The 24,164-nt window shown below is 42.0% G+C and overlaps 1 protein-coding gene across 1 annotated transcript in view; it reads left to right on the top strand.

Annotated features, from left to right (window-relative positions):
* The window catches only part of cplx4a (complexin 4a), a 45,996-nt gene extending 39,534 nt beyond the window's left edge, over window positions 1-6,462 (top strand). Inside the window, exon 3 of the mRNA XM_067990303.1 lies at window positions 5,980-6,462. Within this exon, the coding sequence (XP_067846404.1) occupies window positions 5,980-6,207 (228 nt within the window). The 3' untranslated portion in view covers window positions 6,208-6,462. The remainder of the gene's footprint in view (window positions 1-5,979) is intronic.
* The last annotated feature ends 17,702 nt before the right edge of the window (window positions 6,463-24,164 follow it).

The raw sequence follows: 24,164 nt of genomic DNA, 5'->3' as shown, positions 1-24,164 counted from the left end.
AGATGTTCACTAGTTTAAAATAAATGGGTTAAAACCTGCATTAAAATAACAGACGGTGAAATATCTTACCAATGCATTAACATTCATTCACTGATTTCATCAAAAGTCAGAAAATTTCTATTACACTGAAGCAAAGTTATAAGTGCTCAAAAAATATATACTTATAATACAAATCACTTGCGACTTTAATTTCATTATGCATCCAGACTTTGGGTACTAAGATATCTGCCAATCTGAATAAGAGGATTATTGTATATAGCAGATTTGGAACCTGTGAAAGTCAAGCCCCGAGACAGACAACTTTTTGTGTAAATCCTCACATGTAGACATTTCAGCTCTTGTTGCTGCCTTTACTGTTTTCAAGCATGTTACCATTTTTTTTTCTCTTTCTGTACAAGTGGATGTTACCAGATGGCCTTGATTTCAACAACAAAAAAAAACTGCAGATGCTGGAAATTTGAAACGAAAACAGAACATGCTGGAAGCACGCAGCGGGGTCAGGCAGAATCTGTGAGGAGAACAGACAAAATGTTTTGGGTATGGAGCTTTCCTCAGAACTGAAAGACATTACAGATGAACAGCATTTAAAATGGAACAGAAGAAGAGAAAAGGGGTTCCTTTTAAAATGCTGTTCATCTGTAATGTCTTCCAGTTCTGAGGAAGGGCCCATACCCGAAACTCTTTGTCTGTCCTCTCCACAGATGCCGATTGATCTAATGTGAGTTTGCAGCGTTTTCCATTTTTGTTTCAGATTTCCAGCACCTGCACCTTTTTCGTTTTTTAAAAAATATTTTGTTTAATGTTGTTTCCTTTTAAAAATACAGAATCATACAGATAATAATGGGATCAGTAACAAGAAGGGTGTAATATGAGGGTGGAAACACAACAAAATAAGAACATAAGAACATAAGAAATTGGAGCAGGAGTAGGCCAATCGGCCCCTCGAGCCTGCTCCGCCATTCAATAAGATCATGGCTGATCTGATCCCAACCACAAATCTAAAGAACACAAGAAGTCGGAGCAGGACCCGGCCACATAGCCCCTGGGCCCTCTCCGCCACCCACAGGGCATTGACCGATCCGAACTCAGCTTCATGTCCAATTTCCTGCCCGCTCCCCATAACCCCTAATTCCCTTTACTTCTAGGAAACTGTCTATTTCTGTTTTAAATTTATCTAATGATGTAGCTTCCACAGCTTCCTGGGGCAGCAAATTCCACAGACCTACCACCCTCTGAGTGAAGAAGTTTCTCCTCATCTCAGTTTTGAAGGAGCAGCCCCTTATTCTAAGATTATGCCCCCTAGTTCTAGTTTCACCAATCTTTGGGAACATCCTTACTGCATCCACCCGATCAAGACCCTTCACAATCTTATATGTCTCAATAAGATCGCCTCTCATTCTTCTGAACTCCAATGAGTAGAGTCCCAATCTACTCAACCTCTCCTCATATGTCCGCCCCCTCATCCCCGGGATTAACCGAGTGAACCTTCTTTGTACTGCCTCGAGAGCAAGTATGTCTTTTCTTAAGTATGGAGACCAAAACTGTATGCAGTATTCCAGGTGCGGTCTCACCAATACCTTATATAACTGCAGCAATACCTCCTTGTTTTTATATTCTATCCCCCTAGCAATAAAAGCCAACATTCCGTTGGCTTTCTTGATCACCTGCTGCACCTGCATACCAACTTTTTGATTTTCTTGCACTAGGACCCCCAGATCCCTTTGTACTGCAGTACTTTCCAGTCTCTCGCCATTAAGAAAATAACTTGCTCTCTGATTTTTCCTGCCAAAGTGCATAACCTCACATTTTCCAATATTATATTGCATCTGCCAAATCTCCGCCCACTCACCCAGCCTGTCTATATCCCCTTGCAGGTTTTTTATGTCCTCCTCACTCTCTACTTTCCCTCCCATCTTTGTATCATCTGCAAATTTTGATATGTTGCACTCGGTCCCCTCCTCCAAATCGTTAATATAGATTGTAAAGAGTTGGGGACCCAGCACCGACCCCTGTGGAACACCACTGGTTACTGGTTGCCAGTCCGAAAATGAACCATTTATCCCAACTCTCTGCTTCCTGTTTGATAACCAATCCTCCACCCATGCCAGAATATTACCCCCAATCCCGTGATTTTTTATCTTAAGTAATAATCTTTTATGTGGCACCTTGTCGAATGCCTTCTGGAAGTCTAAATACACTACCGTCCACTGGTTCCCCTTTATCCACCCTATACGTTATATCCTCGAAGAACTCAAGCAAATTTGTCAGACATGACTTCCCCTTCATAAAGCCATGCTGACTTTGTCCTATTAAATTATGCTTATCTAAATGTTCCGTTACTGTCTCCTTAATAATAGACTCCAAAATTTTACCCACCACAGATGTTAAGCTAACTGGCCTATAATTTCCAGCCTTCTGCCTACTACCCTTTTTAAATAACGGTGTTACATTAGCAGTTTTCCAATCTGCCGGGACCTCTCCTGAGTCCAGGGAATTTTGGAAAACTATCACCAAAGCATCCACAATCCCTACTGCCACTTCCCTCAAGACCCTAGGATGGAAGCCATCAGGTCCAGGGGATTTATCCGCCTTGAGTCCCATTATTTTACTGAGTACCATCTCTTGAGTGATTTTAATCGTATTTAGCTCCTCCCCCCCGAGAGTCCCCTGTTTGTCCAGTGTTGGGATATTCTTAGTGTCCTCTACTGTAAAGACTGAAACAAAATATTTGTTCAGCATTTTTGCCATCTCCATGTTTCCCACCATTAATTTCCCGGTCTCATCCTCTAAGGGACCTATGTTTGCCTTAGCCACCCTTTTTCTTTTTATATAACTATAGAAACTCTTGCTATCTGTTTTTATATTTTTTGCTAATTTCTTTTCATAATCTAACTTCCCTTTCTTAATCAATCCTTTAGTTACTTTTTGCTGTCTTTTGAAGAATTCCCAATCTTCTATCCTCCCACTAAGTTTGGCTACCTTATATGTCCTTGTTTTTAGTCGGATACTATCCTTGATTTCTTTACTTAGCCATGGATGGCTGTCATTTCTTTTACACCCTTTTTTCCTCAGTGGAATATATTTATTTTGAAAGTTGTAAAATAACTCCCTAAATGAACACCACTGCTCATGTACCGTCTTACCCTTTAATCTATTTTCCCAGTCCACTTTAATCAATTCCGCTCTCATACCATCATAGTCTCCTTTATTCAAGCTCAGTACGCTTGTTTGAGAATCAACCTTCTCACCCTCTAATTGGATATGGAATTCAACCATGTTGTGGTCGCTCGTTCCAAGGGGATCCTTAACTAGGACATTATTAATTAATCCTGACTCATTACACAGGACCAGGTCCAAGGTTGCCTGCCCCCTTGTAGGATCAGTTACATACTGCTCAAGAAATCCATCCCTGATGCACTCAATGAACTCGTCCTCAAGGCTGCTCTGCCCAATTTGATTTGTCCAGTTAATATGATAATTAAAATCCCCCATAATTATGGCTGTTCCCTTATTACATGCCCCGACTATCTCCTGATTAATACTTCTTCCAGCAGAGTTGCAACTATTAGGAGGCCTATATACTACGCCCACTAATGTTTTTTTTCCCTTATTATTCCTTATCTCCACCCAAACTGTTTCATTATCTTGATGCTTTGTCCCAATATCATTTCTCTGTATTACAGTGATTCCTTCCTTTATTAACATAGCCACCCCACCTCCCCTTCCTTCCTGCCTGTCCTTCCTGATTGTTAAATACCCTGGCATATTTAATTCCCAGTCGTTGTCACCCTGCAGCCATGTTTCTGTAATGGCCACAAGATCATACCCATACGTAGTTATTTGTGCCGTTAACTCGTCCATTTTATTACGAATGCTACGTGCATTCAGATAAAGAACTTTCAAATCTGTTTTGTGACGCTTAGTTCCTGCTTTTTCCTTTTTTAACACTTTACCTATTACTCCATACCTTCTGTCCCTTCCTGTTACGCTTTCCTCTCTCTCCCTGCTCAGGTTCCCAACCCCCTGCCACTTTAGTTTAAACCCTCCCCAACAGCACTAGCAAACACTCCTCCTAGGACAGCGGTCCCGGCCCTGCCCAGGTGCAGACCGTCCGGTTTGTACTGGTCCCACCTCCCCCAGAACCGTTTCCAGTGTCCCAGGAATTTGAATCCCTCCCCCTTGCACCATTCCTCTAGCCACGTATTCATTTGAAATATCCTCCTATTTCTACTCTGACTAGCACGTGGCACTGGCAGCAATCCTGAGATTACTACCTTTGAGGTCCTATTTTTTAATTTACCTCCTAACTCCCTATATTCTGCTTTTAGGACCTCATCCCCTTTTTTACCTATATCGTTGGTGCCTATGTGCACCACGACAGCTGGCTGTTCGCCCTCCCCCTCCAAAATGTTCTGTAGCCGCTCCGAGACATCCTTGATCCTTGCACCAGGGATGATGAAATATCTATCAAAAAAATAAATTAACTGAATGGATGAAGTCCTTGACTGAAGCCTTACCATTCATATGTAGCATTTATATTTTACATAGAGTTATATAGAATTACAAAGAATGTACAGCAGGGAAACAGGCCATTCGGCCCAACTGGTCCATGCTGATGTTTATGCTCCACACAAGCATGCTCCTACCCTCCTTCTTCTAATTTTAAACTTTAATTTTATTTCTAAATAATGTAACGCCCAATTTCTACTGACCTTTTTCCTAAAAAAATATAGGTTTACAATTAATTACTCACCTTATTTCTTCACACTCCTGACGTATTCATAGGTGGGAGCAAGTTTTAAAAAAAAAAACACCAATGGAAAGCCCAACTCTGAAAGGTTGATATGGTCACATCATAAATGCATTTGCACACAATAAACCGGGAAGACTATTGTTGGTAGCTCCCATAACCCATCAGCACCTAAACAATGGTAACTCATCCATGGTGCTGGAAGAGTTTTAAAAAATCAGGTTGCAAATTCAAATTCATATTTCCAAACAACTAAATTAAATTCAGAATTTGGATTAAAAATAAATGACTTACTCTTTTTTAGAATAACCACTCTTTAGAGATGGCGTATGGCTATATTTGTAATAACTTAAGACTCGGTGGAGCATTTTCTGACAAAACATCTACTTCTGTTGATTGAGTTTCCTCTATTTCTGTTACACAATTAAAGGGGCACAATCACCATGGAAAAAATGTTTGGCAATTGTGAAAAGTTAATTTGCAAACACATGATAAAGTAGTATAAACCTTGATTAAGTACATCAGTGCATCGCTTCCAATTGATATTGTGACATAAATGGTACTCGGCTTTTTCTTGCTGCACAAAAAAAATTGCTCAACATTTTTCATGAGAAAGGTATGCCTTTAATCTATTTATGGAACCTAGTTTTGACCCTTTAACTGTGTTGCAAAAGTTTTGATATAGTCATTTTCAATGCCTAACAGAAAGTTACAAGTGGATATCAAAAAGATTGTCTAATCAGCTAATGCATTTATAATATACATATGCCTTTAACCTTGCAGAGAATAAAGAGCGATAATCACATTGGTGATCTTTTAAATGATCAAAATGCTACCTTATTACATTTCAACTCCCAGCAGATAGATGAGCATCCAATGCAAACAGTCCTCAACCAAAAAGCCAAGAATAACACACCTACAGTATCCTTTACTCTCCTGCCCTTTCCTCTGCATGGGCCCCTGATTTTATAATTCTGTCATCAAAGGGAAGATAGTTTCATTTCTGGACATTTCTCAAGTTCTACTTTACAACATTTAGTACTAAATATTTGTACGTGTGTGGTAGAATTTTGAAAATATTTTGGCAAAACTCGGAATGCAAGAAGTCATTATGAATAGACCAAAAATATGTGAAAATCGAAAGGAATGCTATACACATGACTTCAAAAATGCATATTATTATTTCAATATTTGTTGTTAATTGTACTGACAGACTTGTGCTTGTTCAGAGTGAACAGGATGAGAATCAGATACAGATGGCCGGAGATGACGTTGAGCTGCCAGATGAGCTGATGAAGATGATAAATGAGGACCAGGATGAAGAAGAAGTCAAAGAGTCTTTCATTGGACAAATTCAAAACCTCCAGAATATGGATGTAGACCAAATAAAAGAGAAGGCCCAGGCAACATTTAGTGAAATAAAGCAGGCTGCTGAACAGAAGTGCTCCCTAATGTGAGCCAGTGTTGTTACCTCACTTTCAATTCTAGTGTTACCTCAAATAAACCCTTGTAACCATGCACCTCACATAGGATGCATCTGTCCAATGTGCACTCTTGATACAAACAGTGTAAGGCTGTTAGTACCATATCCAGTGACACTACATGAATGATTGGTATAAGACATGTATATATATAGAAATATATATATGGGGTATAACAAAAGGTATTTTTATGCACTGTAAATATGCATGTACTATGCGTTAGCATTTATATAGTGGAGTTTGGATGAAATTAGTTTATTCAGTGCATTAATGCATTATGTTGGGATTAACTAAACATTCTCAGCAACAGTCCATAAGAATGACTGGTTTAGTGAATGGAAATGCCATATTGATGCAACAAAATGCCACTTTAAATCTGAAACTTTGGCACATCTTAAAGGTGCTATAGAAAAAGTTTAAACTGCCATTAATTTGTAATATTGCTGATCATAGAGGGGTGGATACTATCATTGGGGGCAGTTCTCTGCACTGCCATCCTTTAGCTTGATAAACACAATACCCAAAAGGGAAAAGAAAACTCATTTCAACTTTTAACGCGTCCTATAGGAAAATTACACATCATATAAGCTGTATTCATAAAGCTTGAGCATGTGTCTGTCAGGTTTAGAACAAATCTTGCTTTCCAATTGCCATAGAATCACAGAAAGTTACGGCACAGAAGGAGGCCATTCAAACCATCGTGTCCTTGCCGGCCGAAAAAGAGCTTTCCAGCTTAATCCCACTTCCCAGCACTTGGTCCGTAGCCCTGTAGGTTACGGCACTTCAGGTGCACATCCAAGTACGTTTTAAATGAATTGAGGGTTTCTGCCTCTACTACTTTCAGGCAGTGAGTTCCAGACCCTCACCACCCTCTGGGTGAAAAAAATTCTCCTCAGCTCCCCTCTAATCCTTCTACCAATTACTTTAAATCTATGCCCCCTGGTCACTGAACCCTCTGCTAAGGGAAATAGATGCTCCCTATCCACCCTATCTAGTCCCGTCATAATTTTATATACCTCAATTAAATCTCCCCTCAGTCTCCATTGTTCCAAAGAAAACAACCCCAGTCTTTTGTTGGTTTCTTGTGATTGTGATAAATAGAACACCTAACTAAGCAAACTGGAGCAAGTTAACCAGTCTGGCTCCAATTGAAATATTTATTTGTTCAAAACATTGCAGTATTGAACTTGACCCAAACCTGTACAGAATGATCCCTGGACTCAAATGAGAAGCAACAAAAGCAATGTGCAGATTAAATAAGGAATAACTTGTAACAGTGACTTATCAGGCCATTACACTCCAGTGAAAGAGCAAGATGCTCATTGGAGAAGCTTTCACAGTTAAATAGTATATGTGATTTTGGAGCCAACTATGATCTGAACAATGATTAGATCAACTGGCTCCTGATCACCATTATTATTTAGGAAGGCAGCTTCTGTAATAGATTAAGTTTAAAGCAAAAAACATCGTAAACTTTTATTTGTGTAACGATCACCTACAGTGAAGTTAATATTTAAAATCTACCTTTGTTGCTGCTCTTTTGGAAACATCATGGCATACATGCTGCTCCTCCTCCCTAGGTCCCCACGGTGTCAAAATCAAGTCTCATTGCAGTTGCCGACTCTAATGAACTCATTCTTTCACAAGATCTGAAAACTGTGAAACTCCTTACCTCAGTTTTTACAACCAAAGCTTGGCAATACCTAATTACTGCTTTCCTTTTTGGCTTTTTAACTTGCTGATGTCCTGTACTGTGCACTTAGCCCTTCAACTGAATTTCTCAATAAAAACATCAAAAACTTTAACATATAATCTGTAATCACCAGCAAAATTGTCGTATAAAAATAGAATCTTCAATAGGCTTGGGGATGGAACATTTTTTCATCTCTGGAATCCAATGACCAGGTAAGTTTTCTCCCAATGGAACCATCAGAACAATTTTTAAAAAGGTAATTGATTCCATCCAGGATCACTTATCTTTGGCTGGCGAGAGTTCGAAGCCTTTCAAAAGGCCTCAGTAAAACTTACACTAGCACTTAGCTGCTGAGTTTCACTGAGGCTTTATAAGGGTGTACTGGGCAGAATCCTTTCAGTCCCCATCCCAAAATTCCTTCACTTTCTCCCCTTGTAAAATGTTATGAGCTGTTCTTCATTGTAAGAACTGTTGGCTGTTGTATGTTAAATATGAAATGTTCAGTAATATGAAGCTTGAATTATATTTTTACACCAATGCCACTGATTCCTTATCAAAGTTGGCTCTTGTGTCAATCCTTCTTTCCACCCTGACCCATTCTTATGGTATAGTTACGAGTGTGAAAAATAGGGATATTATGTATTTTATTTCATAAAATTTTGAAGCAGCTAGAAATAAAAAGGAAGTTGTCTTTCCTTACCCAATTTAAAAAATGAAGGCCAGGAATTGAGTTGTCTATAGGACTGGGTTAAGGTGATTGATCGGTCAGGATATGGGGGGCTTTGTCCTAGGTGCTAATTAAATTGTACATTGTCAAGACATTACATGTCTTCAGAAATCAGAAGATACATAAGCACCTGCTCAGTGGTATTCTGTGCAATAGTTCATACCGTTGTCTCTTTAATCACGGATGAATAAAAATTCTGAATCCAGAGACTTTTAGACTGATTATCCCATAGCCTTCAGTTTTGGAACAAGATCCAAACTTTGTGGATGAACTGGAAACTTGCACCAGCCACATACAACATCACACCGTAAAGCCCTTGGAAAGACTATGTTATGCGAAAGTTCTGCTGCTCATCATACACTGTAAGAAATAATTTTTAAAAAGAGTATTTTAGCCCTTTTTAAACTGATTGCAATTTTATTGCTTTTAAGTAATTGTGCTGGTTCAGTATGTTTCCATGTCTGAGTGTTTCTGTATATTTAAGCTGCAAATAAAACTGACCTATAGTTTTTATCCTGTACACATTCGTCTGGTGTGGTATTCTACACCTGTCAGAAGAAGAGCGACAGAAGATGACGGTGTGTAACCCATGTGATTTTCAATGTGCTAAATCGTGCGATTGGGTAATAATTGTTATTCCTGGGTCTTCAGTCCAATTTAAGGCAGGTATAAGCTCGAATAATAACAATTAGCTCTCTTAAAGAGAAAGCTGACCGATTTAGCTCACTCTCTCCTCTAACAAGCAAAGTGTCATTAGTATCACCTTATCCTTTGATTGTTATGCACCCAGCTCCTTCCAATGACAACAGGGCACTTCTGCAGAGTTAACTAGTTTGCTGCCGTAGATATATCATGGGTACATATTCACAGATTATTCAGCAGGGCCAACAACTTCATCAATTTTGGCAATGACCAACAGTAACAACATGGTGTGCGATGCTATCTCCAACATGGACCATATTTATTCTCAGTGTCCAGCTTGTATGCAACCACTAGAACAGGTCTCAACCAATTTGGGGGGGGGGGGGGGAGAGGGGGAGTGGTTGTACCTTTCAGTACAACCCCACTGGAGATTTGAGGATAATCAATATCTGTTGCATAACCCATAACTTTGCTCTGTAAGGAGTTGTCAGCATTCAGCTCAATAACCAGGGATGGCATAGCCATGGCAGAGCAAGAACTTGCATTGCAACAAGAAAGATTATTGTGACAGACACTACATAGAAACATAGAAACACAGAAAATAGGAGCAAGAGTAGGCCATTCGGCCCTTCGTGCCTGCTCCGCCATTCAAAATGATCATGGCTGATCGTCTAACTCAGTAACCCGTTCCCGCTTTTCCCCCATATCCCTTGATCCCTTTAGTATTAAGAAATATATCTATCTCCTTCTTGAATACATCTAATGACTTGGCCTCCACAGACTTCTGTGGTAGAGAATTCCACAGGTTCACCACCTTCTGAGTGAAGAAATTTCTCCTCATCATGGTTCGAAATGGCATACCCCGTATCCTGAGATTGTGAACCCTGGTTCTGGACTCCACAGCGTTCGGGAACATCCTCCCTGCATCTAGTATGTCTAGTCCTGTTACAATTTTATATGTTTCAATGACAAATGTGAGGTCATCCACTTTGGATCAAAAAAGGATAGAACAGGGTATTTTCTAAATGGTAAAAAGTTAAAAACAGTGGATGTCCAAAGGGACTTAGGGGTTCAGGTACATAGATCATTGAAGTGTCATGAACAGGTGCAGAAAATAATCAATGAGGCTAATGGAATGCTGGCCTTTATATCTAGAGGACTGGAGTACAAGGGGGCAGAAGTTATGCTGCAGCTACACAAAACCCTGGTTAGACTGCACCTGGAGTACTGAGAGCAGTTCTGGGCACCGCACCTTCGGAAGGACATATTGGCCTTGGAGGGAGTGCAGCGTAGGTTTACGAGAATGATACCCGGACTTCAAGGATTAAGTTACGAGGAGAGATTACACAAATTGGGGTTGTATTCTCCAGCGTTTAGAAGGTCAAGGGGTGATCTGATTGAAGTTTATAAGATATTAAGGGGAACGGATAGGGTGGATAGAGAGAAACTATTTCCACTGGTTGGCGATTCTAGGAGTAGGGGGCACAGTCTAAAAATTAGAGCCAGACCTTTCAGGAGTGAGATTAGAAAACATTTCTGCACACAAAGGGTTGTAGAAGTTTGGAACTCTCTTCTGCAAACGGCAATTGATACTAGCTCAATTGCTAAATTTAAATGCGAGATAGATAGCTTTTTGGCAACCAAAGGTATTAAGGGATATGGGCCAAAGGCAGGTACATGGAGTTAGATCACAGATCAGCCATGATCTTATCAAATGCGGAGCAGGCTTGATGGGCTGAATGGCCTTCTCCTGTTCTGATGTTCCTATGTTCCTAGAACACCTCTCATTCTTCTAAACGCTAGTGAATATAGGCCTAGTCTACCCAATCTCTCCTCATACGTCAGTCCTGCCATCCCAGGAATCAGTCTGATAAACCTTTGTTGCACTCCCTCCATGGCAAGGACATCCTTCCTCAGATAAGGAGACCAAAACTGCACACAATACTCCAGATGTGGTCTCACCAAGGCCATGTACAACTGCAGTAAGACATCCCTGTTCCTGTACTCAAATCCTCTTGCAATGAAGGCCAACATACCATTCGCCTTCCTAACTGCTTGCTGCACCTGAATGCTTTCAGCGACTGGTGTACAAGGACACACAGGTCTCATTGCACCTCCCTTTTCCCAATCTTTCACCATTCAGATAATAATCTGCCTTTCCGTTTTTACAACCAAAGTGGATAACCTCACATTTATCCACGTTATACTGCATCTGCCATGCTCTTGCCCACTCACCCAACTTGTCTAAATCATTGGAGCCTCTTTGCATCCTCCTCACAGCTCACATTCCACCCCAGCTTTGTGTCGTCTGCAAACTTGGAAATGTTACATTTAGTTCCCTCATCCAAATCATTGATATATATTGTGAATAGCTGGGGCCCAAGCACTGATCCCTGTGGTACCCCACTAGTCACTGCCTGCAACCCGGAAAAAGACTCGTTTTTCCTACTCTCTGTTTCCTGTCTGTCAACCAATTCTCAATCCATGCCAGTATATTCCCCCCAATCCCATGTGCTTTAATTTTGCACACTAACCTCTTGTATGGGACCTTATCAAAAGCCTTTTGAAAATCCAAATACACCACATCCACTGGTTCTCCCCTATCTATTCTACTAGTTACATCCTCAAAAAACTCCAGTAGATTTGTTGAGCACGATTTCCCTTTCATAAACCCATGCTGACTTTATCCAATCCCCTTAATGCCTTCCAAGTGTTCTGTTATCACATCCTTTATAATAGACTCTAGCATTTTCCCCACTACTGATGTTAGGCTAACTGGTGTGTAATTCCCTGTTTTTTCTCTCCCTCCTTTTTTAAATGTGGGGTTACATTTGCCACCCTCCAATCTGTAGGAACTGTTCCAGAGTCTATAGAATTTTGGAAGATGATCACCAATGCATCCACTATTTCCAGGGCCTCTTCCTTTAGTACTCTGGGATGTAGATTATCAGGCCCTGGGGATTTGTCAGCCTTTAGTCCCATTAATTTCCCTAGCACTATTTTTTTATTAATACTGATTTCCTTCAGTTCCTCCCTCTCACTAGACCCTTGGTTCCCTAATATTTCCAGGACGTTATTTGTGTCCTCCTTTGTGAAGACAGAACCAAAGTATGTGTTTAATTGTTCTGCCATTTCTTTGTTCCCCATTATAGGGCTCGATTTTCGCACCACTGAGCGGGTGCTTTCGTGGCGGGGGGGCTGCGAAAATCGGGGATTCCTGGGGCAGTTCCGGAGCCCGGCTCCAACCCGCCCACTTCCGGGTTCCCCAGTGACTCGCCGACATGCAAGCGCAGCCCCCGCATGTGGGATCCCAGCCGGCAATTAAAGCCGGCGGGGTGCCACTTAAGGAAATCGTTAAGGTATTTCAGGTCGTTTAGAGACCTGGTTAACATAACATTTTAGGAGGGGTGGGATTTTGCAAACAACTGGGACTGTTTCCCGTACTGGGGGAAACACTCCCAGTTCAAATGGATGTGTTGCAGCCATCAGCCTATGGCAGCTGCAAAGGTCCATTTGACAGGTGGGGGGTGGGGGAGACCCTCACTCATTGCAGGAGGCCACTCTGTCACTTGGGACAAAGTTTGGCCTCCACCACCCTCCTCCTAACAATAAAATTCACCAACTTGCACACTTACCCCGGTGTCCAGACACATTTACCTACCTTGCGGACCCCCTCAAATGTACATCTTCCGGATGCGGGCCGCTGTAGCTGCAGTCATGACCTCATCGGAGGACGAACAGCATCATCAGCCTCGCTGGCCATGCCATTTCTTTGTTCCCCATTATAATTTCCCCCATTTCTGACTGTAAGGGACCTACAATTGTCTTCACTAATCTTTTTCTCATGACATATTTATAGAGGCTTTTACAGTCAGTTTTTATGCTCCCTGCCAGTTTACTCCCATACTCTATTTTTCCCCTCTTAATCAATCTCTTTGTCCTCCTTTGATGAATTCTAAACTGCTCCCAATCCTCAGGCTTACCGCTTTTTCTGGCAATTTTATATGTCTCCTCTTTGGGTCTAATACTATCGCTAATTTCTTTTGTAAGCCACGGTTGAGCCACCTTTCCTGTCTTATTTTTGTGCCAGACAGGAATGAATAATTGTTGTAATTCCTGCATATGTTCTTTAAATATTAGCCATTGCCTATCCACTGTCATCCCTTTTAGTAAAGTTCCCCAATCTATCATAGCCAACTCGCACCTCATACTTTCGTAATTTCCTTTATTTAGATAAATCAAGATATCTCCCAATGAATACCACAACGATACCATTTCTTAAAGCTGCAATCCTGACTGTCACAGTACCACGCCCAAACTAATTCCTCTTACACGTATCAAAATATAATTTGGCCCATTTTGCCTGTCCTGGCTCTTTGAACGAGCTGTCCAATTAGTCCCATTCACGTGCTCTTTCCCCGTAGACCTGTAAAAGTTTTCCCTTCAAGTATTTATCCAATTCTATTTTGAAAGTTACTACTGAATCTGCTCCCACCACCCTTCCAGGCAGTGCATTCCTGATCATTTCAACTCGCTGCATAAAAAAATGTTTCCTCATGCCGCCTCTGCCTCTTTTGCCAATCACCTTAAATCTGTGTCCTCTGGTTACCGACCCTTCTGCCATTAGAAACAGTTTCTCCTTATTTACTCCATCAAAACTGTTCATGATTTTGAACACCTCTATCAAATCTCCCCTTAACTTTCTCTGTTGGATTGACGACAGAAGACAGAGGGTGGTTGTAGAGGGTTGTTTTTCAAACTGGAGGCCTGTGACCAGTGGTGTGCCTCAGTGATCGATGCTGGGTCCGCTGTTATTTGTTATTTATATTAATGATTTGGATGAGAATTTAGGAGGCATGGTTAGTAAGTTTGCAGATGACACCAAGATTGGTGGCATTGTGGACAGTGAAGAAGGTTATCTAGGATTGCAACGGGATCTTGATAAATTGGGCCAGTGGGCCGATGAATGGCAGATGGAGTTTAATTTAGATAAATGTGAGGTGATGCATTTTGGTAGATCGAATCGGGCCAAGACCTACTTCGTTAATGGTAGGGCGTTGGGGAGAGTTATAGAACAAAGAGATCTAGGAGTACAGATTCATAGCTCCTTGAAAGTGGAGCCACAGGTGGATAGGGTGGTGAAGAAGGCATTCAGCATGCTTGGTTTCATTGGTCAGAACATTGAATACAGGAGTTGGGATGTCTTGTTGAAGTTGTACAAGACATTAGTGAGGCCATACTTGGAATACTGTGTACAGTTCTGGTCACCCTATTATAGAAAGAATATTATTAAACTAGAAAGAGTGCAGAAAAGATTTACTAGGATGCTACCGGGACTTGATGGTTTGACTTCTAGGGAGAGGTAGGATAGACTGAGACTTTTTTCCCTGGAGAGTAGGAGGTTAAGGGGTGATCTTATAGAAGTCTATAAAATAATGAGGGGCATAGAAAAGGTAGATAGTCAAAATCTTTTCCCAAAGGTAGGGGAGTCTATAACGAGGGGGCATAGATTTAAGGTGAGAGGGGGGAGATACAAAAGTGTCCAGAGGGGCAATTTTTTCACTCAAAGGGTGGTGAGTGTCTGGAACGAACTGCCAGAGGCAGTAGTAGAGGCGGGTACAATTTTGTCTTTTAAAAAGCATTTGGACAGTTACATGGGTAAGATGGGTATAGAGGGATATGGGCCAAGTGCAGGCAACTGGGACTAGCTTAGTGGTATAAACTGGGCGACATGGACACGTTGGGCCGAAGGGTCTGTTTCCATGTTGTAAACTTCTATGATTCTATGATTCTAAGGAGGAGAACAACCCCAGCTTCTCCAGTCTCTCCACATAACTGAAGTCCCTCATCCCTGGTACCATTTGAGTAAATCTCTAAGGTCTTGACATCCTTCATAAAGTGTGGTGCCCAGAATTGAACACAATACTACAGCTGCGGTCTAACCAGTGTTTTATAAAGGTTTAGAATAACTTCCTTGCTTTTGTACTCTATGCCTCTATTAATAAAGCCCAGGATCCCATATGTTTTTTTAACAGCCTCCTCAACTTGCCCTGCCACCTTCAAAGACTTGTGTACATACACCCCCAGGTCCCTCTATTCCTGCACTCTCATTAAAATGGTGCCATTTAGTTTATATTGCCTCTTCTCATTGTTCCTACCAAAATGTATCACTTCACACTTCTCTGAGTTAAACTTCATCTGCCATGTGTCTGCCCATTTCACCAGTCTGTATATGTTCTCCTGAAGTCTGTTTTACATTGAATTACATTGAAACTACAGCACGGATACAGGACCTTCTGCCCAACTGGTCTATGCCGGCATTTATGCTCCACATGAGCCTTCTCCCTCCCTAATTCATCTAGCCCTATCAGGATACCCTTCTATTCCTTTCCCCCTCATGTGCTTATCTAGCTTCTCCTTAAATGCATCTATGCTATTTGCCTCAACTAGTCCTTGTGGTAGCACGTTGCACATTCTTACCACTCTTTGGGTAATGAAGTTTCTCGAGAATTACCTATTGCATTTATTAGCAACTATTTTTTTTATATAACCTCTAGTTTTGGACTCCCCCACAAGTGGAAACATTTTCTCCACGTCTACCCTATCAAACCCTTTCATTATCTTAAAGGTCTCTTTCAGGTCACCCCTCAGCCTTCTCTTTTCTGACAAAAAGAGTCCCAGCCTGTTCAGCCTTTCTTGATAAGGATATCCTCTCAGTTCTGGTATCATCCTTGTAAATCTTTATTTTGCACCCTCACTAATGCCTCTATATCCTTTTTATAATATGAAGACCAGAACTGTGCACAATATTCCAAGTGTGGTCCAACCAAGGTTCTATACATGTTTAACATAATTTTTTGCTTTTGAATTCTATCCCTCTAGAAATGAACCCCAGTGTTTGATTTGTCTTTTTTATGGGCTTATTAACCTGCGTTGCTACTTTTAGTGATTTGTGTATCTGTACCTCTAGATCCCTTTGCTCCTCTACCTCATTTAGATTCTTATCATCCAAGCGGTATGTGGCGTCATTATTCTTCCTAGCAAAATGCACCACTTCACACTTCTTTATAGTGAAATACATTTGCCAATTACACGCCCAGTTTGCAAGTTTATTAATGTCTTCTTGCATTTTGACGCATTCTTCCTTTGCATTAACTACACCCCCCAATTTTGTGTCGTCCACAAATTTTGAAATTTTAATTCCAATTACTGAATCCAAATAGTCAGTGTAAATTACGAACTGTGGTCTCAGCACCAATCCCTGTGGAACACCACTTCCCACCTTTTGCCAGTCTGATAGCCACCCTTAACCCCTACTCTCTGTTTTCTGGTTTGTAGCCAACTTGCTATCCATTCTGCTAACTGTCCCCTGACTCCGCATGCTCTGACCTTAGTCATGAATCTACTATGTGATACCTTATCGATGGCCTTTTGAAAATCCAAATATATTACATCTACTACATTACCCTTGTATACTCTTTCTGTTACTTCTTCAAAGAATTCAATCAGGTTGGTCAAGCATGACTTGCCCTTCTGCAATCCGCGCTGATTATTCTTTATTATATTTTCGATCTCTAGATGTCTTTCTATTACATCTTTGTAATTGAAAGGTAATAGAATTTACAGGCAATTTCAGAAGAACTCAGCAAAAAGTTTTAAAAGGAAGATGGTGGCAGAGAGAGCACTTTCATTTCAAAGAACCTCCCCCAGTTCTTTCTGGACCTTATTGACTTTTTTTTTACTCTATGTAAGCAAGTTTTTCAGCCTTCACAGAGAAAAGCCATTTCAGTTGTCAGTCTTCCTTCTCAGTCACTCTCACATTTGTTACCAGGAGAGGCAGCGGGCATTCCAGAACAGCTCCACTCACTTCAATGGAAGCTTCGTTTTAAGCCTGGATGTTGTCCAGGTCTTGCTGCATGCGGACTTGAACTGCTTCATTATCTAAGGGGTTGTGAATGGAACTGAACACTGTGCAATCATCAGCGAACATCCCCACATCTGACCTTATGATGGAGGGAAGGTCATTGATGAAGATGGTTGGGCCTAGGACACTGCCCTGAGGAACTCCTCCAGCAATGTCCTGGGGCTGAGATGATTGGCCTCCAACAACCACTACCATCTTCCTTTGTGCTAGGTATGACTCCAGCCATTGGAGAGCTTTCCCCCAGATTCCCATTAACTTCAATTTTACTAGGGCTCCTTGGTGCCACACTCGGTCAAAAGCTGCCTAGATGTCAAGGGCAGTCACTCTCACCTCACCTCTGGAATTCAGCTCTTTCGTCCATGTTTGGACCAAGGCTGTAATGAGGTCTGGAGCCGAGTGGTCCTGGCGGAACCCAAACTGAGCATTGGTGAGCAGGTTATTGGTGAGTAAGTGCCGCTTGATAGCACTGTCGACGACACCTTCCATCACTTTGCTAATGATTGAGAGTAGACTGATGGGGCGGTAATTTTAACCCAACTCACTTGGAAACAGGTGGGTGCCTCATAAATCAATGTAAATCAAGTCCTGTGATGTAATTAGGACCCCAACCTGATTTTAACTGGGCGGGTCAGAAGCCTAGCCAACCCGCTGAGCAAACCCTTGCGGAATTGGCTTCAGGCACTGACTGGCTGAATGGAAGTGGTTTGGGACGTTTTATTATGTTAAAGGCGCTGTATAACTGCAAGTTGTTGTTGTTTGTTGTTGAAGCACTATTTAAAGTTTCAGTCAGCTGCAGGCACAGATCATAGGGATCTGTGTGCTATTGTGCTTAGTCGATTTCCAAAGGATTTGTGAGATTGAAGAGTGCTTTTTTCTGTCTCTTTTTTGCCTTACTCACTCTGCTTAAGCTCTCATAGATTACCATGTGTGTCATTTTTGCTTCAATTCTTTGGATGGAGGAACCGTTGGAGGAGGAGGAGCAGCAGCCTCAACAGCCAGGATGAGCAGCAGGTGGGCATGATGGAAGAGAACGGGTGAAGGGGACTGCTCATGGAAGGCACAGTCCACACGTTCTATAGGCCTAGAATCACTTTCCTGGATATAACTGAGGTGCACTGCATCAGGAGGCTGCGCTGCACCTGGCAGGCTGTTGCTGATGTATGCAGCCTCCTACAACACGACCTGCTGCCTGCTGGCCATGCTTTGCCAGTGGCTGCCAAAGTCAGCACTGCCCTTGAAATTTTTGCCCCAGTCTCCTTCCAGGCTGTTACGGAGGACATCAACCACATCTCCCAGTTTGCAGTGCACAGCTACATCAAGCAGGCTATCAATGCCCTATTTGCCAGTGCCAACCATTACATTACCTTTCCCATGGACACCAATGCACAAAATAAGAGAGCTCTAGGATTTGTGGTTTGGCTGGCTTCCCTTGTTTGTAGCATGTTACAGATTGCACTCAAGTCGCCACCAAGATACCAGAAGATGAGCCAACAGTTTTCATCAACAAGAAGGGCTATCACTCAATTAACGTCCAGCTGGTGTGTGATCATCACTGAAAAATCATGCAAGTCTGTACCAGTTTCACAGGCATCTGTCACAACGTCTTCATCCTGTGACGCTCATCCATCTCCCATTATTCTATCCTTCCAGGAATGCAAGAGGATGGCTGCTCTGGGATCAAGGGATGATGACATCCCTGCACAACCCCACCATGCCTGACAGCTTAGGTACGCTCACAGCCATGGGAACACCAGGAACATCGTTCAGCACATCATTGGGCTATTGAAGCAAAGGTTCAGGTGCCTGGATAGGTTTGGGGGCTCCCTACTATATGATCCACACCAAGCCTGTTGCATCATTGTAGTGTGTTGCATGTTGCACAACTTGGTAATACAGAGAGGGTTGCAGTTGGAGGAGACAGAACAACAGGAAGAGTTATCATTTGAAAGAAAGAAAAACTTGAATTTATTCACGACCTCAGGATGTCCCAAAGTGCTTTACAGCCAGTGAAGTATCTTTGAAGTGTAGTCACTGTTGTAATGTAGGAAACATTACAATCTGGCGAGGAAGAAAAAGGAAAAGCAGAAGAAGGAGAGTGAGCACAATGCATTGCAGCCAGAGGGCCCAGGGATCAGTGCTTCCGGTGACCAGCTCATTCCCCTCTCTGGGAAAGTTACACAAAGCTAATATTTCTCCTTCTATCAACACCAAAAAACAAATTAACAGGTCAATTATCTCATTGCTATTTGTGGGACCTAGCTGTGTTCAGCTTGATAGCTGCATTTGCCTACATTATGCAACTAAACGTCAAAAATACTTCTTTGGCTGTGAAGCACTTGGAGAATTCTTGAGGACGTGAAAGGCAATGCATAAATGCAAGTTCTTTCTTTCGTTACCCTTATGTGATTCCCTTAAGCAAGGAGTAATTGTGTTGGCTTGCTGCATGGCTTCATTGACAGCCTGCTGGGATTCAAGTACTAAATCTTGAGCATTTGAATTGCGAGGTCCCTGCAAGTGAATCAACTATCTCAGGCGCTGCGGTGATTAACTGGTGCTGCTTGCTTGTTGACACCTCCTCCCATGGCTGTTGAACAGGGAACTTCCGAGGCAGTGGTCTTCATTCCCACAAAAAGTGTCCCATCTCTCCTCACTCCTTACAGTAAGGTTTCTTATATCAGAGCAGTAAGCAACCCTTCCGTCTCTGCAATGCCCCACTCTTCAACAATTTGGGCCTGTTAATATCTCTGCTTCCCTTTTCACTACATCAGCTCTTTAAATGCCTCCTGATGATGAGTATTATCGGTACTTTACATTGGCTGGCCCACTGTGTAGGAGTTATGCACTTTTTAAACTGACAAACTGAAGTAAAATTATGTGTTAAGCAGTAACAATTTCTAGTGACATAGCAGCTTTAACATAAAAAAATCCCAAGGTACTTCACCGACAGAAAACTGATTCCCAGCCAAGAAAGGAGAGACTAGGCTAGGTAATCAAAGGCTTGGGTTTTGAGGAGGTTTTTTTTTTAAAAGGAGGAGAGGTTTAGGGAGGGAATTTCAGAGAATAGGACCCAGGTGGCTGAAGGTATGGCTGCCAATGACGGGGTGAAAGGAGGAGGGGATACACAAGAAGCTAGAGTCAGAAGAATGGAGAGTTCAGGGGGTATATAGGACTGGAAGAAACTGCAAAGGTAGGGTAAGAGGAGTCTATTTTAAGGCTATGGTGAGTCCATGAAAGGATATAAAGATGAGGATAGTATTTTTAAATTTGAAGCATTAGGGAATGGGAAGCCAATGTTGGTCACTGTGGATAGGGTGATAGATGATTAGGACTTATTATGGGTTGGGATATGGGATAAATTTTGGAAAAATTGGAGTTTATGGAGGGCCGAGAATGGAAAACCAAGAAGGAGAGCATTAGAGTAGTCGAATCTAGAGATGATGAAGTCACGTATAAGGTTTTCAGTGGTGGAGAAGCTGAGACGGGGTGGAGGTAGGCAATGGTGTGGAGGTTGAAGTTAGCAATCTTTATGATGAAGAGCTTGTAACTCTCAAAAATCAAAAGTAACCTTCAGCTATCCTCCCAATTGTGCAAAAACAGCAATTTCTGGTACAATAACTTAATTTCAGATTTGGGAGTGAGAAGGTGTGCTCATCACATATTTCATCACAACAACATCATATACAAATGATGTATTGGGATAGAACATAAGAACATAAGAAATAGGAGCAGGAGTAGGCCATAAGGCCCCTCGAGCCTGCTCCGCCATTCAATAAGATCATGGCTAATCTTCAACCTCAACTCCACTTTCCTGTCCGATCCTCATATCCCTTATTTCCCCTAGAGTCCAAACATCTATCTATCTCAGCCTTGAACATATTCAATGACTCAGCATTCACAGCCCTCTAGGGTAGAGAATTCCAAAGATTCACAGCCCTCTGAGTGAAGAAATTCCTCCTCATCTCAGTCCTATATGGCCGGCCCCTTATCCTGAGACTATGCCCCCTAGTTCTAGACTCTCCAGCCAAACAACCTCTCAGCATCTACCCTGTCAAGCCCCCCCAGAATCTTGTATGTTACAATGAGACCACCTCTCATTCTTCTGAACGCCAGAGAATATAGACCCATTCTACTCAATCTCTCTTCATAGGACAACCCTCTCATCCCAGGAATCAATCTAGTGAACCTTCGTTGCACTGCCTCTAAGGCAAGAGTTTATATCACCTCATGACATTTCAAACAAGCAGAAGATATGCCCTAACTACTTTTTCATGGATGCAGAACCAAGTGAAAAAGCCATTTTTTTTCACTTGAAGGCACTATCATCAGAAATTTACATTCAAAAATGTATTTGTGTCAAAAATGAATTTGAAGTATCAGAGATGCGAAATGCCCATGGGAAACAGGTGGGGACCTCATAAATTTATGCTAATCGGGATCTGATTACATCAATGGGACCTCGATTGGATTTCAACTCACCATGACTTTCCTGCAAGGCTGAAGTAGGTCAGTAGCAGGTAGGGGCGTATAATAGTTATGGTACTGGACTAATAATCTAGAAAAAGTGAGTTCAAATCCCACCTGGACAACATCCAGGCTTGGGATGATAAGTAACAAGTAACAAGTAACATTCATACCAGACAAGTGCCTGGCAATGACCATATCGAACAGGAAAAAACCTAATCACCTTCCCTTAACATTACCATCTCCAAGTCCCCTATCATCACTATTGTGGGGGTCACCATCAACCAGAAACTCAACTATACTAGCCACATAAACATCGTGGCTACTAGAGCAGGTCAAAGGCTGGATTCTGTGGTGACTGGCTCACTTCCTAAATCCACAAAGCCTCTCTACTATCTCCAAGGCACAAGTCAGGTTAATTTGTTTTTTTGGTGTTGATTGAAGGAGAAATATTAGCTTTGTGTAACTTTCCCAGGGAGGGGAATGAGCAGATCACTGGAAGCACTGATCCCAGGGCCCTCTGGCTGCAATGCATTGTGCTCACCCTCCTTCTTCTGCTTTTCCTTTCTCTTCCTCGCCAGATTGTAATGTTTCCTACATTAACCACTGAAGACTGAGAAGTACAGTTTACCCTCAAGCCTCCAACATTGTTACCATGTAAGATCATTTTACAGAAGAAAATTAGAGGTTACAGAAAAAGAAGTTACAGTCTCCGAGCAGATTATAAGTGGATTAATTATTTGGGGCAGAAAGGGTAACATGCAATTTTCATAATTTCATACGAGCTAGAGAAGAAAGGAAAGAAAATGGATAAATAAATACTGAAAGAGAATTGGGTCAGATTAAATGATAAGCCAAGGAAAGAACTAATAGAGAAAGTACTGCAGTGCCTAGTGTAGAACTGAACCATCTAAACCTGGAAGATCCCATGCATGATCCCCCTTCTGCAGGGACAGAACAACACATGTATCTATGAGCCCTGGGGCCCAAGCCAAATATGCCCCACCCCACCTCGTCCCTGCCAGGGGCCCCAAGCGAAACATACCATAACACCGAAAAACGGCATACAACCATTGGATCAAAATATTCTGGCATTTAAAAAGTCTGTCAGAACATAGGAACACAGGGACAAGAGTAGGCCATTCAGCCCCTCGTGCCTGGTCCGCCATTTGATAAGATCATGGCTGATCTGTGATCTAGCTCTATATACCTGCCTTTGGCCCATATCCCTTAATACCTTTGATTGCCGAAAAGCTATCTATCTCAGATTTAAATTTAGCAATTGAGCTAGTATCAATTGCCATTTGCGGAAGAGAGTTCCAAACTTCTACCACCCTTTGTGTGTAGAAATGTTTTCTAATCTCACTCCTGAAAGGTCTGGCTCTAATTTTTGGACTGTGCCCCCTACTCCTAGAATCCCCAACCAGCGGAAATAGTTTCTCTCTATCCACCCTATCTGTTCCCCTTAATATCTTATAAACTTCGATCAGATCACCCCTTAACCTTCTAAACTCTTGAGAATACAACCCCAATTTGTGTAATCTCTCCTCGTAACTTAACCCTTAAAGTCCGTTCTAGTAAACCTACGCTGCACTCCCTCCAAGGCCAATATGTCCTTCCGAAGGTGCGTTGCCCAGAACTGCTCACAGTACTTCAGGTGCGGTCTAACCAGGGTTTTGTATAGCTGCCGCATAACTTCTGCCCCCTTGTACTCTAGTCCTCTAGATATAAAGGCCAGCATTCCATTAGCCTTATTGGCAGATTCATTACAATATAAATACTGTGCAGGGGGCGCAGAAGGGCCCTGAATGTTGTTGGTGCCTTGCAGCCCCAAGAGTTCTTAATCCAGCTCTGCCCTTCTACGCTGAATAAGCTGACCATAGAAGGGCTGCAACTGCAATGTTACAATTGGTCTGAGGAAATTTGAACAAGGGAGGAGAAAACAATCATGGTTTTCCTTATTGCTGTCCAGTAACCCCGGCTGGAAAGTACATGTGAATGTCACATGAGGACAGCATCAAGCTTACTTTGATGACCATGCAGTTGAATAGCCTACTGACCCTCACTTTCCAGAGTCTCAAGAAGAATGGCTACTGAGGTAAGATTCTGAAGGATGCCTGATGTCCATGGAAATCTTCACTGACCTGAGTCAGTGCCGTTAGGACAGCCGAAAACACAAGACACTTAGAAAATCATAATTTGATTAGGCAGAGTCAACATGGTTTTATGAAAGGGAAATCATGTTTGACAAACCTATTAGAGTTTTTTGAGGATGTAACTAGCAGGGTAGATAAAGGGGAACCAGTGGATGTAGTACATTTGGATTTTCAAAAGGCATTCGATAAGGTGCCACATAAAAGGTTGTTACACAAGATAAGGGCTCATGGGGTTGGGGTAACATATTAGCTTGGATAGAGGATTGGTTAGCGGACAGAAAACAGAGAGTAGGGATAAACGGGTCATTTTCAGGCTGGCAGGCTGTAACT

This window comes from Heptranchias perlo, chromosome 1 (assembly GCF_035084215.1).
Source record: "Heptranchias perlo isolate sHepPer1 chromosome 1, sHepPer1.hap1, whole genome shotgun sequence".
NCBI classification, from domain to species: Eukaryota; Metazoa; Chordata; class Chondrichthyes; order Hexanchiformes; family Hexanchidae; genus Heptranchias; species Heptranchias perlo.
Note: the sequence above shows the minus strand (reverse complement) of the source record. Positions and strands in the feature narration are given on the sequence as shown.